At 42.9% G+C, this 15,518-nt stretch overlaps 3 protein-coding genes across 4 annotated transcripts in view; 1 reads left to right on the forward strand and 2 right to left on the reverse strand.

The window, feature by feature from the left end:
• Window positions 1-39: 39 nt before the first annotated feature.
• On the reverse strand, window positions 40-2,948 carry LOC128755027 (importin subunit alpha-5-like). 2 transcript variants are annotated; one of them, XM_053858177.1, is made up of 12 exons: window positions 2,827-2,948; window positions 2,610-2,750; window positions 2,466-2,551; window positions 1,872-2,040; window positions 1,717-1,816; window positions 1,554-1,636; window positions 1,325-1,411; window positions 1,076-1,252; window positions 677-910; window positions 419-601; window positions 212-358; window positions 40-148 (listed from the first exon to the last, which is right to left on the reverse strand). In XM_053858177.1, exons 1-12 carry the CDS (start codon window positions 2,890-2,892, stop codon window positions 65-67), a joined length of 1,557 nt encoding a protein of 518 aa, XP_053714152.1. In that variant the 5' UTR covers window positions 2,893-2,948; the 3' UTR covers window positions 40-64. The 2 variants fall into 2 exon arrangements, with proteins under 2 accessions (XP_053714152.1, XP_053714150.1); XM_053858175.1 differs by having other exon boundaries at window positions 2,607-2,750.
• LOC128755026 (calcium uptake protein 3, mitochondrial-like) overlaps window positions 2,623-15,518 on the forward strand; it is a 41,533-nt gene continuing 28,637 nt past the window's right edge. Inside the window, exons 1-3 of the mRNA XM_053858174.1 lie at window positions 2,623-2,770; window positions 2,859-2,960; window positions 4,195-4,296. The gene's annotated coding sequence lies outside the window, so the exon portion shown is untranslated. The remainder of the gene's footprint in view (window positions 2,771-2,858; window positions 2,961-4,194; window positions 4,297-15,518) is intronic.
• LOC128753342 (importin subunit alpha-5-like) lies at window positions 3,569-4,228 on the reverse strand. Its single transcript, XM_053854950.1, has 4 exons — window positions 4,145-4,228; window positions 3,925-4,089; window positions 3,716-3,862; window positions 3,569-3,652 (listed from the first exon to the last, which is right to left on the reverse strand). Exons 1-4 carry the CDS (start codon window positions 4,226-4,228, stop codon window positions 3,569-3,571), a joined length of 480 nt encoding a protein of 159 aa, XP_053710925.1.

Genomic DNA, 15,518 nt, shown 5'->3' on the forward strand with positions numbered 1-15,518 from the left:
TGAAAAGAGAATATTCATAATTGTGAAAAATTATTTATTGTTGAAATTTATTTTGAAAAACATGTTAAAATTGAAACGTTTGATTCTGAGGAGTCTTGAACACAAAGGCATCTTTAGTCGCTTCGACCTCAAGACAGTCGGCATTGTCCTGCAACAAAGTTGGAAGATTGAAATGCCAATAAGCGACTGGTTCGCTTCTCATATTACTCACATCACTGAAATATTTTTCAATGAGGTTGTGTGCTGCCTGGTACACCAGCTCATTGTCATGGTTCTGAAGCAACTCGATGCGATCCAGTCCTCCGAGCTCTTCAACAAGCAGGCTCAGTTTTTCGATCTCGCCCAGCTTCTCTGCCGCCTGGAGGGAAAAGGCAGCGATAAATAAACGCCCCATTAAAGTTCAATGTTGGAATCTCACCAGGAACATGTTATTGATGGCATCCAGGATCACCAGGATGACCTTGGCATCCTTCACCTGCAGCAGGTTGATTATAGCCTCCAGGGCACCAGACTGGACCAACTGCACCACCTGCTCAACAGTGCCACCGCTGGTGAAGTTCGTCACTGCCCACACTGCTTCCCTCTGAGTCTTGAAATCTCCCTGCAGACACGCATGAGATGTTCACTCAGAGTACACATTTAACCATGATCACTTTGAACTGAAGCTTGTAGCTACATTTCTCAGCAGTTCCACCAGCGGGGGGAGCAGGCCACACGTGATGAGCTGCTGGATCTGTTTACATGGACCAGCAGCGATGTTGGACAGAGCCCAGGCTGCTTCCTTCTGGACGGTGGCCTTTTTGTGCCTCATCAGCTGCGGAAGAATGTTGAGGACGCCCGCGTCGATGGCTGTTTGGGTCTGCAGGTCAGAGCCACTTACGATGTTTCCGATAGAACGCAGAGCTGGAGTCTGAGGGCCGATTTAGAGACCGGTTAAAACTACACTCTTGCTTACTTTATTGTTCTTAGATCAACTTTCACACATGGTTTGCTTCCCTGGCTGCACATCGCTCACTCTGCAGAACCAGTCACTGACAATAGTTTAAATAAAAAAATCCTTCAGAGCGGATGTTACCGTGACACTGAGCTCCTTGTGGGTCATGAGCTCCACCAGTCGAGGAACTATCCCAGTCCTGACCACAATCTCGATGCGGTCATTATCCCCATCAGTGAGGTAGGAGATGGCCCAGCAGGCGTCAGACAGGACATGCTTGTCAGTCAAGTGAAGCAGCTGGATCAATGATGGAAGCAGCTGAAGGGTAAAGCCAAACTCATTAGTCTATAATCTTTGAAAGCACAGCTGAAGTGACGCTCCTTAATTCACCTGCTGGACTGCGGACAGTGGAGGGAATGGGTTCTTGTACCTGCACAGGTTGGACAACGTCCACGTCAGGTTCCTCAGATAACCAATCTAAAAGGGAGAAAAAAAAAAACCAAATCATTCAATCTTAAGAGCCTAACCTTCGCTTCATTGATGGAAAATTGTTTTGAGGTTAGATTTAAATCAGGTGTCTGACTTTACGTTAAACACTCAGACCTGTAGCCAAACTCACCGGTGTCTCTGGGGAGATTCGGGCCAATAAAGCCGGGATGACGTTACAGTCGATCAGGACGTCTCTGTACACTGGACCATCACCTGTCAGGGAATGACAAACATTTGTGTGTGTGTGTGTGTGGAGTCGCCGCTAACAGCCATAGCAACGGTAGATGCCTCACCTGCAATATTCCCAAGAGCCCAAACAGCCTGCTCACTGATGTGCAGCCGAGGAGAGGACAGCAAAGCGATGAAGCTAGGAACCGCCCCATGCTCCACCACCTGCACATGACAAAGTCAACTTGGATTCTCCCCGACAGGAAGAAAGCAGCCCCACCTGCTGCGTGTGCCAGGATGCTCCTGAGGCGACGTTGGTCAGAGCCCATGCCGCTTCGAACTGAAGCGTGGGCTCATCGTCCATGCCCAGGAAGAGGACGAAGCGGGACAGAAGACCAGCATCAATGATCTCCTTCAGTGGAGGGTTGCGCTCGTGCGAAAGCAACTTTCTGCAGAGACAAGAGCTCAGGACTTTAGCAAAACTGAAATACTGCTGCAATTCAAGTGTTATCTTCAATTGTTTGATTTACAAGTAAACTAAATCCAGCATCTATAAAGGTCAATAGAAGAAACATTTATAACAGTTTGGAGGCTTTACTAAAATGTGGAACACAGACCAAGAACTCCATGTACATTTTGGTTATTCTAGTCATTTAATGTGAACGCATTGTTCATATTAAAATGTTACTAATCCAACTATTACAAAACCATTCAGCAAAGCTTCGTTTTTCCTTTTGTATTTGGTTGTTGGTGGTTAACGGTTCTGAAATAAAGCATCCCCGAGTCCTGTTAGACGTGGCGTTTAAGTGTGTCCAGATTATTGTGCAAAAACTTTCAAAAAAGGTCTACAAATTGAAAGGTGAGCTGATGTCACCTTGCAGCTTGACATCCTCTGGTCTGCGCTTCCCTGTCGTCGCTGTTGACGTTTTCAATAATGTCATCGATGGAGATGGAGGCGACCTGAAGAGCAGCAGGGGGTCACTAGATGTTCTTCACGGACTGTCCGTGAACTCACCACGTCGTCGGGGACGAACTCTGGAGACAGAGCTTCCTCATCCGGGAACGAAGACAACTTTATATTCCTCCTTTTCAGAAAGTTTTCATCCTTGTGGGCTTTACGCAGCTCCACGCACTCGGAGATTCTCTTGTCGCGAAGTTTCTGTGAACGAATGAGCAGAGGTGACGTTAGTGCTGCCAAAATGGCGGCGTTACCTTGAAGATGTTGCCTGTATTACAGCCGGGTCTTTGCCTTTATTTTTGAACTTAGAGAGTCGTTCGCCGGTGATGTTCCTGGTGGGCATGATGGCGGTGGACTGGACCGTCGGGGGACGAGCCGAGGAAGCATGGCGGGTTTTAACTGGTGCTGCAGGTGAGTCTGATGAGCTGTGATTGACGTCAGCTGCTTCCGGTGCAGCTGGAATTTCTTTGTTTTAATTATGATGCTCTTGTTCTGAACAACACCGGACCTGCAATATGGCCCGAAACCGCTACATGCCCAACACAAAAATGGAAAAATATGAAAAATATTTATAAAGAAACAACGTGAAAGGGCCATTAAAAGCTTTTTTGAATGTCACATTGGCTCTTAACCATTTCCTTCCAGTCAAATGAAAGTCATTTTTCTAGTACAAAACAGCGACTCTAAAATCCTGAAACTTCCCTGTGTGAAGCAGGTTGTGCCATTCCTAACCAGTTTAAAGGTACAGTACAAGTGAGGCGTGCTATGAAACTTCTGTGATGCAGTTGGCAGGGAGTGGTTACTTCAGTTTGAAACCATTTCCTTTTGAAACTATGGGCTAATTGAAATTAAAATTTCATAAGTTGTTGCACTTCATATGATAAAAAAGTGTGAATCATTTTAGCCAGTTAAATGAGGAACTAAAAGTAAACCATTACAAGTCAGGAGCTGCACGTCTGAAGAGAGATAATATCCACATTGTGAAAATGTATTTTTTTTTATTGTTGAAAAACAAGATGTTAAAATTGAAACGTTTGATTCTCAGGAGTCCCGAACACAAAGGCGTCTTTAGTCGCTTCAACCTCGAGACAGTCGTCATTGTCCTGCAACAAAGTTGGAAGATTAAAATGCCAATAAGCGACTGGCTCGCTTTTCATATCGCTCACATCACTGAAATATTTCTCAATGACGTTGAGCGCTGCCTGGTACACCAGCTCATTGTCATGGTTCTGAAGCAACTCTATTCGATCCAGTCCCCCGAGCTTTTCAACAAGCAGCCTCAGTTTTTCGATCTCGCCCAGCTTCTCTGCCGCCTGGAGGGAAAAGGCAGCGATAAATACAAATGCCCCATTCAACTTCAGTGTTCGAATCTCACCAGGAACATGTTGTTGATGGCATCCAGGATCACCAGGATGACCTTGGCATCCTTCACCTGCAGCAGGTTGATTAGAGCCTCCAGGGCTTGACATCCTTTGGTCTGCGCTTCCTTGTCGCCGCTGTTGACGTTTTCAATAATGTCGTCGATGGAGATGGAGGCGACCTGAAGAACAGCGGGGGATCAACAGATGTTCTTCACAGACTGTCTGTTTACTCACTATGTCATCAGAGATGAATTCTGGGTCTTTTCCTTTATTCTTAAACTCAGGCAGTTCTTCGCTGGTGATGTTCTCATTGGGCATGATGGCGTTGGACTGGACTGTCGGGGGACGAGCCGAGGAAGCATGGCGGGTTTTAACTGGTGCTGCAGGTGAGTCTGATGAGCTGTGATTGATGTCAGCTGCTTCCGGTGCATCTGGAATTTCTTTGTTTTAATAATGATGCTAATGTTCTGGATGACGCCGGACCTGCAATTTGGTCCGAAACCACTACATGCCCAACACAAAATGGAAAAATATGTATGATAAACAAACAAAGTGACATCTTCAACAAAATGCATACATATAAAAAGGGCCATTGCGTTGTGTCCCATTATATAAACCAGAGCCTAACAATATCAGGAGTGGATGAAAAGAATCCCGTAGTCTGCACTCCTGACCCCACCACCACTTGCTGAGAGTGGCAGGCTTATGCCTCTTTAATTTGGTTGCTGCCCCCACAACCACAAGTGATATGTCAAAGGGAAAAACTGTATGGATGAACAATACTTCATATCCTTGATGTACAACAGTATTTTCTCTGGTCCCTGCCTGTGACATATTGATTTTTATTCTATACAGTTCTATACAGAAACTACTGATCATTCAATGTTTTTGTCTGGAAACATATTTCTGTCCTTGCAGCTACATAATAACAATCTTCAAACGTCTGCGAATTTTACTCACTTCGTCTCAGTCGTGGAGCATCACAGTCAGTAGAGGGCAGCATAACAAAGCCCTTGTACTTACCTCATATTACAGTCGCTTACCCTAAGCTGGATAGCATCCAGCTGCATGGCACTTAAAACTCATCTTATGATGAATATATTTGATATCCCCATCTGTAGAAAGTTATGCTTTCTAATATGCAGGGAAACAAGATCTTTTAAGTCCCTGGCTGGATCTCAGATGAAAAGGAGTGAAAGAGGTTTGGCAATAGGAAAAGGAAATCATTGAAAGGTGACAGTGATGAAGGCTTCTTTTCCTCTCCACCAGCCAGGAAGGGCGGAACAATAGTGGCTGAAGTAGACGTTTCCCCTCAAGCAGAATAAGATCTCACTGTATCAGCCCGTTCATTTCAATCTAACTACTTCACTTACAGTAATAAACATAGTGATATGATCATGACTGATCCCTGAAAGCATTGTTTTAAATACTATAGGCCTAGTATCTCTTCATCCACAAGTGTAATAATGGTCAGTGAATAATTATCATTGCAATGACCGAATGACCATAAAGCATCAAAATGTCCATCAAAATGGTAAGGCAGTTTTGTGTGTCTGATCTAATCCTATCTCTCCAGTTGAGTTGGCTTGAGTGCAGAAGCTCACTTTTAGATTTGACCTTTGACCCAAGTGAGGATGTGATTGCCTGTAAGGAGTTAAAACGTCTATAATATCTGTAAAGGTTCTTTGTTAAATCCTCAAATCAATGTTGAAAAGGTCCTGTGCTCGATGCTGTAATGTTATCATCAGAGGACCAGTTGGTGGTGAGAAAGTGACTTCTTGGTGATGCACTTTAGGAGTGTGTGTGAGGTCATTTTAAAAGTGGATCTTGCGCGTTTGTTATGATGCTGAACAAGGAGCAAGGCCTGCCATCATAGAAGATAGATGAGTTTTGAGTTGTCGCTTAAGAGCAGCAATTTATCACCCAAATGGTCAAACGATGGATGCAGTGATTTTGGAAATGAGTTTATTTTATTTTGACGTTTATTTCTATCTCCTCTAATACGTTGTAATTACATTTGACATTTGTATGGCTGACACTTCCCCACATGACACAGCTTTGGCTCCCATACATTACATACAGCGCAGTCAACATCTCATTCTACAGTCCACCAAGACTGAAATGGACTCCAGAACAGTTATGATAATTTCTCCCCCTTACAACCTTTTTTTCACATACTCCCGCTTTTGCTTATTTTTCCAAACAGTGAAATTACTATTTCCTTTAATATAACTTTGTAAGTTTATCATGCATCATGCAGAGAAAGGGCCAATATGTTTCTAACAAAAGGATAGCAAAATTTGCTCTACAAACTTTCTTTCTATGAAGCTCCATTCATCCATCCATCCTTCTGTTCGTCCATCCGTCCATTAAGCCATTCTCACCAGCCCATTGGAAATGAAGCCCCAGCCTCAGTGAGAAGGCCCTGACTTTCCTGCATCTAGAAACCTCCTATAGCTAACCTAAGGTGTCCTCAGTCTAACTTCCAAGATCATTTGGACAAGAGACCCAGACCACCAGCTGGATCTTTTCACCCTATAAGGGAATGTCTTTAGTTCATTGAGGCACTTGCATCCACCTGTAGTCTCCTGCAAACATTTGTGGCCACTGTGATGTGGGGTATGTTTTAAGGTGGTGATCTCAAACTCTGTCCTCCTCTCATTGGTGATGCTGTACCCGGAGAAGGATGTCAGTCCTGTCCTGGAGTGGATGTTCTTCTGAGTGAGAACTGCTGTCTCAGATTTGACTGACCATGAAATTGCTTGGGTTTAGTTCAGAATATAAAGGTCATGAAGCAGACAACCGAATGAGATCATAGACACATAATGACGGATGAGTTGCTTTAGCTGTTGACTTTGGTGTTCCCTGTATCCTCTGCCATAATGGGTCTGCTAGGAAAAGCTATCTTGAAACATGATTTCTTGAATCATTTTAAATGATTTGACTGTTTAGGGTGGGAAAACCTGAGGAGCAGAGACAGTGGGACTGCAGCTTTCTCATGCCCTCTTGCTACTTCATGAAGTCACCCCTTAGGTCAGGATGTTCTTCACAGGGGAGGGATCTTTTACAAATACATGTCCAGAAAAAACAGGCGGATGATGTTTCTCTCTATAAACAGGCTGACTGGTTCAAAGACGCACACAGCCTCTTAAAGCAAAGCTATTACCTGCTGACACGCTGCTGGTGCTTCGGTCCCCCTGATCATCCTGCTGCCTTTTTGACCTGGAAGTCCTTATGGCTCCTCCGAGACACGCTGAAGGGGGTGTGGTGTGTCTCACCCGCAATGATGTCTTTGACTTGCTGGTAGTCCAAACAATGATTGGAGGAAACTGCAGGTTCAAAGCTGTTTACACAGATGAAGTCGCACAGGCTGCAAAGATCACACACACTCAAAACTCTCTCGCTTTCCTGGATCTTTTTCGGTCCACTGTCCTCGTGTTCATGCTCAAAAATATTGATAGGATCAAGCCTCTTGCCTTCAACTGACCATTGTTATGCTTTGATACTCACATGACCGCAGACTGGGGTTCAAATCCACAGGGTGATGCACTATACGTGTGAGGGAGGTGAGACATGATGGTGTACTGCAGGAGGGATTCAAGATGAGGACACTTCATCAGGGATCAGTCACCATGGATGATGATGTTTGCTGATGGTATGGTGATTTGTAGTGAGAGTGATAAGGAGATTGGAGGAAGCTGGAGAGGATGGAAAGTGAGAAGAAAGTAAAAGAAGAAGAGGAAGACACCTGAAGAGTGAGTGTGGTGAAGACATGAAGAGGATAGGGAGGGTGGTCAAGGTTGATCCAGATGGAGGAGACTCACTAGTTGTGATGGGAAACTAGTTGTGACTGAGGTTGAAATATCTCTTCAAATGTAGGAGGCTGATACAGTCGTAAATCCAAACTATAATTCTGCTTTCTGAGCTGCAAATGATAGACAATCTGAGAGTCATCACTTCTTCATTTTAATGGACACCACCCTTGCACATCACCAGGCAGTCATGGATGTGTGTTTTGTTGCATTTGTCTCTTTTAACTAATTTATATTTGTCATTTAAACTCCATCTCTTCCCATCCTCCCTGGTTCCCAGATCAACTTGAGGTGTCTATAGGAAATCATTAGTATAGATTGTGCTGCAGCGCTGCGTCAATACACGTACACACTCAGGCGCCCACACACACACACACACACACTGCTGCGGCAGAAAATGGTTGAGTATCATGTCAGGTGAGTCCCAAAGCATTACATCACTGCCCACATTTGCTTGAACACTTAGGACACACAGGTGGCACCTGTTTAGTTTGGGACAAGAGGTGTGCGTTGTTGTTGTAGCTAAGCTATTTTTAAAAACCAAAACAGGACAGGAGGCATGGTGGAATGTGAGTTAATGTGACAAATATGGAGGATGAAAGAGAGGGAGGGGGCTTTTTAGTAGAATTGAATCTTATCATTGAAACACTTATGTACAGTTTCAGCCTGTCCTATGAATATTTCATGTTTGACAACAGAGAGCTAATTTATTGTGCTGTTAAACCTCCCAAACTGGGTGTGTGACATTTGCACATGGTCACTGGAGATTTTGCGTGCATCAAATAGATCATCTGTTTCTGCCGACAAAGCATATAGAGTGGAGAAGCAACAACAAACTCAACAGCAGGAAGATTCAGACACTGTATTGTGATACCCTCTGATAAGTCAACTGAGAAAAGTGTAAGGCCAAGTTCCAATCCAAAGCAGTACGGACGTTCTCCTAGTGTTTACATTTGATCCTCAAGTGGTGCATTTTTTGTTTCTCTAATGCAGCTCACCACTTGATGTTTAATTTCAGATTTAATCGTAGCGTAGTTAGTTTCCATGCGCAGCCTCCAGCTGTAAGCTGTCCCCTATATAAAAAAAGCCTTTGGTCTCAAGGAAAACAGTGCATTAGCGGTTAATGTTAGCATCAAGATGTGAGCCAACAGGGCTACCCAGAGTACCCCATTAAAACTCACACAAAAGTAAAAGAATTCCCAGAGAGTACAGGAGCAGACGCGCCAACAGGACACGATTGTGTGTTCGGGCACTGCTGTGATGGTTACTGCTGTTTGTGACTGCAGTAAAAGGCAATGAACCAGTCTTGACTCTCATCAAGACAAAAATGTGAGACCTGTTTTAATTGATCCAGATGTGAGCTCTTAAAGTCTCTTCAGTGGCACGTTGGTGATATGCAGTAAAACCTGAACTAGTAAGAAGACGCTCCTCGAGCTGCCTTCAGGAGGTCGGGCAGTGGCGTGCAAATCAATGATTCAAAGGACCTGAATCTCTGATAGCGATCAGCAATGTTGACTTGTAGACACTGAGAAGCATTATCTGCCCATCAGCCGTCTCGATGAAAGAGAGGAGAGATGGTCTACCAAGAAGGGGGGCTGTGGTGTGAAGTGGAAAACTTCAAACAAGTTCACACAGATATGAGAGAACCCCCAGAGTTTGCGGTGGTCTCCAAAAATAGAGGAGGCCGTGGCTCAAAAACCATGAGGAAACTTCAGTCGACAGTCGTGAGCTTCATTCTTGAGAAAATAAGGTGCTTTTGGGGTGCTGGGGTGGGGTTGTTGTGGAGGTTTGAGTCAGATATCAGGTGTTTCTGGACCGAGAGGCCCCTCGCACGGGCATCCTATTCACCTGCTGCCGGAGTATGGACAATAGCCGGGCCTCTACTGGGCCATGGACGGGCCAGGTAATACTAGAAGGTCTTAATGGCTACAAGATGAAGGGAAGATGGTTGGAAGATTACAACATGGGAAAACTGGGTTTAAAAAAAGGCCTTTTTGATGATCTGAGCAGCCGCTGTTTTCCCACACAGCTATTTAGAGCTTAACATGAATTCTTGGCCACACCATGTAGAAAAAAAGAAAACAAGGGTGACCGTGATACTTCAAAAATACGTGATGGAGCTGCAGACATGAAGCTCATGTTCTCAGGAGAATGTTGTGCTCAAAGATGTTCTGATAGTAAACAGAAAATAAAATGTATTATATTAATTATATAGATAATTAATTGTTTATACATTCCCGCCCAATAACATTTAATACGTTTTTTGTTGATACCTTTTTGTTGATGGTGAAGGTGGTGGACAGCTGTGTCCGATAATAACGTAGTGCCAGAGATGATTTTTGCATTTTTGGAACATTCGGCTGCAAACACATACCAACTACAGATGTCTGGATCTAAACAGTAATTACCATACCTGAGTGACATACAGTGTGTGTGTGTGTGTGTTGTGTGAGTGCGTGTCGTGTGTGCGCACGAGTGCAATATGACACTATTCTTGTCTGCAATCCAAAACAAAACATGGAACATGGACAAGACACTGCTAGTCTGGTGAGACTCGCCATGTAATTTGGGTTGAAATAACACAATCTTAACACAAATCAAAAGGGACTAAAACGTTTTCATGATGATGACACTTCTGATTATATTCTTTAAAACTTGGTGTTGCATGGTTGTAGTCAGCCGGTCTTCACCAGTATTGTAGTAGTGGTATTATACCTAGATTCACGTATTCATTGTTCTCATCCGTGCAACTGTTGCAGAAATGATGCTGTAGCGGCTTTTTGCACCGTTTTGCACAGAACTGTGTGTCAGTCTGGACAAATCCCAGCCGCATCTGTGCCAGTGACATTGATCGCCATTTTTCTCATAGCATCTCAGACAAGTATAATTCAAGCCAAGCAAATATTCCAGCAGTTTTTCTGTGTTTGTCTGTTCCTGTGACCTTCTGACACTGACCGTGTGCATGACATGTACAGGTGATTCGATTCTATATGGATTCCATTCGACTTCAGCTAGGGAAGCGCTTTAGCGTTGTTCAATGTCAAGGCCATCCAACCCAGGGAGGGAAAACAGAAGCGGGGCATTGGGATAGTGAAGGTGGGATGGAAAAAGTATAGACATCAAAGAGCAGTAGAAGAGAGAAACAGCTGGTCAGTCGCTGTGTGTGTGTGTGCGTGTGCTTGTGTGTGTTCATGTGTGTTTGTGTGTGTCCATAAACAGACCTTCAAAGGGGAACCTAGATGTGCCAACCCACCTGACTTTAAGCTTCAGGATGCAACGCGCACACACACTTGGACACACAGTGTAGAAGCGAGCCCCACCTGCGCAGGGCCCTGCATGTGTGTGTAAGCGTGTGTTCCATGTCGGCAATTAAAGCACACACAAGTCACACTCAGATAAATCACCGGTTCTCCGGGTGCTCCGTGGATAATCATGTCCCAACATGTTTGGGCTTAGAAGAGCACAGCTGGGCAAGATCGGCCCAGTGTCAGGCTCTCTGTGAACAAGCACCAGCAGGCTCATCCGCACAGAAAGACAATATTTGAAAACCTTTTTAGCTGGACATCAGTATGCCATTTGTTGAGGAATGGACTTAATGTTCATTTTTTAATGGTATCATTTAAAACCACATCATTATTTCTTAGCTCTCTAGTGGCAAATTTCAAATTCTTTACTTCTGAAGGGATTTATACAAATCCCGGCAGGGTTGGTAGAGAATAGAAAGAAGAATTAAATGGTTTGTGTTCATGTTTCGGAAAGATAATATAGCACACTCTTCTTTATTACATCTATACTTCTACAGTCTACAGACAGAAACTGTCCAGAAATTCAACTGCACTTGACAAAGCATTTTTAATATGTCAGTGATAAATCCACATGATGCACAGCTGTGACGTATATCAAAACTGATCTTACCTGGTAAAGTGACCAGATTCTCCTTTATGAATGCATGTCTTGCATCCTCATCCGAACATTAGGAATACAGGATGTATCTTGTGTGTTATACGAGGATGAAATTTAAAACACAACATTGTGGGTTTAGAGGCAGACCATAATTTTGGTTTCTGTGGTTTTACTCGCTCCTCTCATCGCACTTGAGATGTCAGACGTAATGTGGAATCTGTTGAATTAACCGTGCTGTTTCCACCGTCTCACATAGACAAGACAGCAATTGTGAATGAGGATTTTCTTTGAGCATTCTTTGAGTCGATCCTTTCTCTAAGAAAATGATACGTCGTTGTGTGTGTACACATGTACTCATGTTGCTGAGATATTAAGAGTTATCAAAGCTGATACGGTGGTGGTACGGTGTGGTAAATAGGTTTTTGCACGCACCCTCATGCACACGTGCATGTTTATAGCTGTCATCTGTATGATGTTTCATGAAGGTCCGTGAAGGTTGGAATTTTTGGGGGAATTGAACTTCTGTTTCTTGTAGTGCTATATGTTGGAAATGTATTAGCTGTTCAACCTCATAGCATTGACAGCTATGCAAGGCTTTCATTCTGAGGGCCTTCCACCAGAGGTCACCTTTATGAACAGATTTAACTAATCTAAACTAAGTTTAGATTAAATTAGGCACAACATAAACTTGGTTGCTAGGTGACAGTTCATGTTCTGTATTCACTGTTTACTAGAAACATGCCGTCATGCTAGTTCATTCTAACTGGTGTGGTTTTGACTATGTTGTTCTGAATGTAAAGAAGAGTTTGTTCCACATGTGTAACACAGAAATTGCTCTGTGTCCAACTGATATAGTTTGAGTCTCGCATAATAATCTTCAATATCTCTTAAGTCACATGGTTTTGTTTATTTGCCTTTTATTTTTGACTTCCAATTTCATTTCAAAAGTGAGGCGAGTATATTTACACATTTATGGAGCCCCACATCATACTGTAACTTTTAAGTCAAGCAGAGATACTGTATTTGATAGTGATAGGTACCGATGTTATCATAAGACCTCACATTTTTGCCCACTTATTTTCACAATATTTTATTATTCCATAAGAGCTAGAGGGTATTAACTAATATTTTATCTGATTGTTTATAACTGAAATTGATAATTTCAAAACCTGTATTGTCTAACAAGAAATAAGTTTATTGTTTTTTGCATTGAACATTTCTGAGTTGTAATGCATACAGAAAAAAAAAATATATATATCAATTCTAAATGTGATATTTCATTGAAATAGTCTTCCTTTTATATGATTGTTTCAGTTTTTCAAGTCAAAACAACATCTGTATACGGGTTTCTGGAATGTCAATCTCCCTTTGATGATTTTCTGAGGGTTTCCCCTATGAGTCACACTCACGCCACCCAGACTCAAATTTATTTTCTTCTTTATTTTTCAGTGTCCTCAGCCCTTCACCTAGACTTGACGACTGAACACACAAATACAAACTTCAAATCCAGGATGGAATAGATAGAATTACCAATCATCATATGAAATCAGTGATCTATTTTCATTTTTAGATGATGAAGATACACAATCGCACAAACTCTTGGAGCAACATATAATCTTGAACTGTTTGCAAGGAAGCATTCTAATTTCTCAGCCTGTTAAACAGCAATAAGTTGCTATCTGAAGCATCTCTGCCCCAAAACCCTGTGCTTGGATTAAGAAAAAATGTGATATGATCACCACATACCTCATAATTGTCATATTAAAATAGTCAATACAAATTGTGGACCACTCCAGAGTCACTTTTATTATATTTTCTGACATTTCTGAGAGTTTTCTTGCTGGGAGAATATAGTCTTATAATGATGCTGACTGCGACTCATAACACAAGAAACTATTGCAGTATTGAATTTGATCTGCTACATGCTCCTGCAGACTGAAAAAGGAAGACTTGGCTGCCCGGATTTGGCCCAAGAGCCTTGAGTGTGATGCTTTATATATGCTGAATGAATGACTTTAAATTAAAGTGCAATTAAAAAAATATTAAACCAGTTCATGGTGTTCAACAAAATAGAGTTGTGATGATCTAGTTCACAGTGTGAGCTGCTGAATTAAAGCTAGTAGAGATTAATGAAACTGCGGAGCCAATCAATTCAACAGCACTCAAGTTTGCATTCAGAGGTCCCCACCTCTTTCTTTTGCTTGTCTCCTACCATTGACGCCTCTTGACACACATTTGTCATGTCAAGATCTCGCAGAGAATTCCTCTTGAATATTCAATACAAATCTATGGCCTCCTGATCCCATGACACGTCCCTAAAATCCACTCTCTCCTTTTGTCCATGTTGTGTTTCATCATCCACAATTTGTCCTTGGCGCAGTGCAGAGTCACCCGTGTACCGGCCGTTTATGATGACTCTACAGTCCCTGTGATCTAAGCCAAGACTCGCACAATGTGGCAAACCGCCCCAAGGAATACACAAACGCTGTTTTATTGATTTGTTAATCTAGTAGGGTGGAGAAGTGCAAGACTCATTTATTTAAAATCATTGCCCCTTACAAATAGAGGTTAGCATTATTTGGGGATAAGGGGGGGGTGCCAAAGTGAAGGTAGCAGGCCTGTCCCATTCTCTGTCCCTTCCTGTCTCATGCTCATTCACTACACACATTGCAGAGAAAAGCGTTTTGCAGAGGAAGTCTTTGCAGCAATCGATGGAGCTTGGCGAGTGATCTATCGACAGCATGGGAGTGTGTGAGAGATGAGTTCAATATACTTCAATTTGGCCCCACTTGCTTTAATTACGTCCACCCCACGAGTGTGTGTGCCATGGAAGTGCTTTTAGTTTTTACTGTGCTTGTGTATATGTCTGTCCAAGTGTGTGAAACCTGCAGTTCAGCTGGATAATAAAGAATATAGTTTAATAACAAATTAGTAGTCTGCGGAGTATTTCGAGGATTAGTGAGCCAAAAGATCATCTGTTAGAGGATGTGTCAAATCATTTCATGTGGCTTGTAACAGCTTTAGATACCTGTAATTGTCTGAAAGAGACCCACGTGGTTTACTGAGAAAAATATCGGATGGATGGACTCAACGGCGCTGTAGAACTTAGTATGGAGGAGAACCACCTTCATGTCCATGAATCTGTGCTTGGCTCAAGAAATATATTGGGACTGCGACACTGTTGGATAAATGGTGATGGAGACTGAGAACATCTGAGGAAAACACTTATAGTATGAGGCAAGATCGTTCTCCCACAAAGACAATCTGTACTGCTGCCGGTTATCGCTACTACATTCAACAGTATACAAGGTCCTACACAAGAACCTGCGATTGTATACCAACAAAACACAGATCTTGTGCGTTTGTTCCATTTTTCTTCAACAAGACACAAACTACTGCAAATGTTTACCTCGACTTTTTGACTGAATTTGCAGCGCCACAACTGCATGACCTTCGAACAACCATTCCTCGTGTTTCCTAGTGGGTCTTCTGGGTGGAGTTTGCATGTTCTCCCTGTGTCTGTGTGGGTTTTCTCTGGGTACTCCGGTTTCCTCCCACATTCCAAAGACATGCTCACTAGGTTAAATGAACATGCTAAAATTGGCCCTTGTTGCGTGTGTGTGTCCATAGATGGACTGGTGACCTGTTCAGGGTGTATTCCTGCCTCTTGCCCAATGACTATATGAGGCTCCAGCTTTCCCCGCAACCCTGAACAGGAACAGAACATGCATTTTGTGTATTTTGTGCTGTTACTTTACTCATTTTCTCATTTAATAATGTCCGCAAGTGTTTTAGATGGAAACCATCCTTAATCCGCTATTACGTCGGCGAACAGTGTGTAGACTTTGTCAAACCATTAATTGCTACACAGCCGTGTCAATTACGGTCTGCAT

This window comes from Synchiropus splendidus, chromosome 2 (assembly GCF_027744825.2).
Source record: "Synchiropus splendidus isolate RoL2022-P1 chromosome 2, RoL_Sspl_1.0, whole genome shotgun sequence".
NCBI lineage: Eukaryota > Metazoa > Chordata > Actinopteri > Syngnathiformes > Callionymidae > Synchiropus > Synchiropus splendidus.

Coding starts and splice junctions, on each gene's coding strand:
- LOC128753342 (XM_053854950.1), bottom strand. CDS start 4,228: ATGCCCAATGAGAACATCACCAGCGAAGAACTGCCTGAGTTTAAGAAT. Junction 4,090..4,144: donor AATTCATCTCTGATGACATA/GTGAGTAAACAG, acceptor GCTGTTCTTCAG/GTCGCCTCCATCTCCATCGA. Junction 3,653..3,715: donor TTGAGAAATATTTCAGTGAT/GTGAGCGATATG, acceptor ACTTTGTTGCAG/GACAATGACGACTGTCTCGA.
- LOC128755027 (XM_053858175.1), bottom strand. CDS start 2,892: ATGCCCACCAGGAACATCACCGGCGAACGACTCTCTAAGTTCAAAAAT. Junction 2,552..2,606: donor AGTTCGTCCCCGACGACGTG/GTGAGTTCACGG, acceptor GCTGCTCTTCAG/GTCGCCTCCATCTCCATCGA. Junction 2,041..2,465: donor AGAGGATGTCAAGCTGCAAG/GTGACATCAGCT, acceptor TTGTCTCTGCAG/AAAGTTGCTTTCGCACGAGC.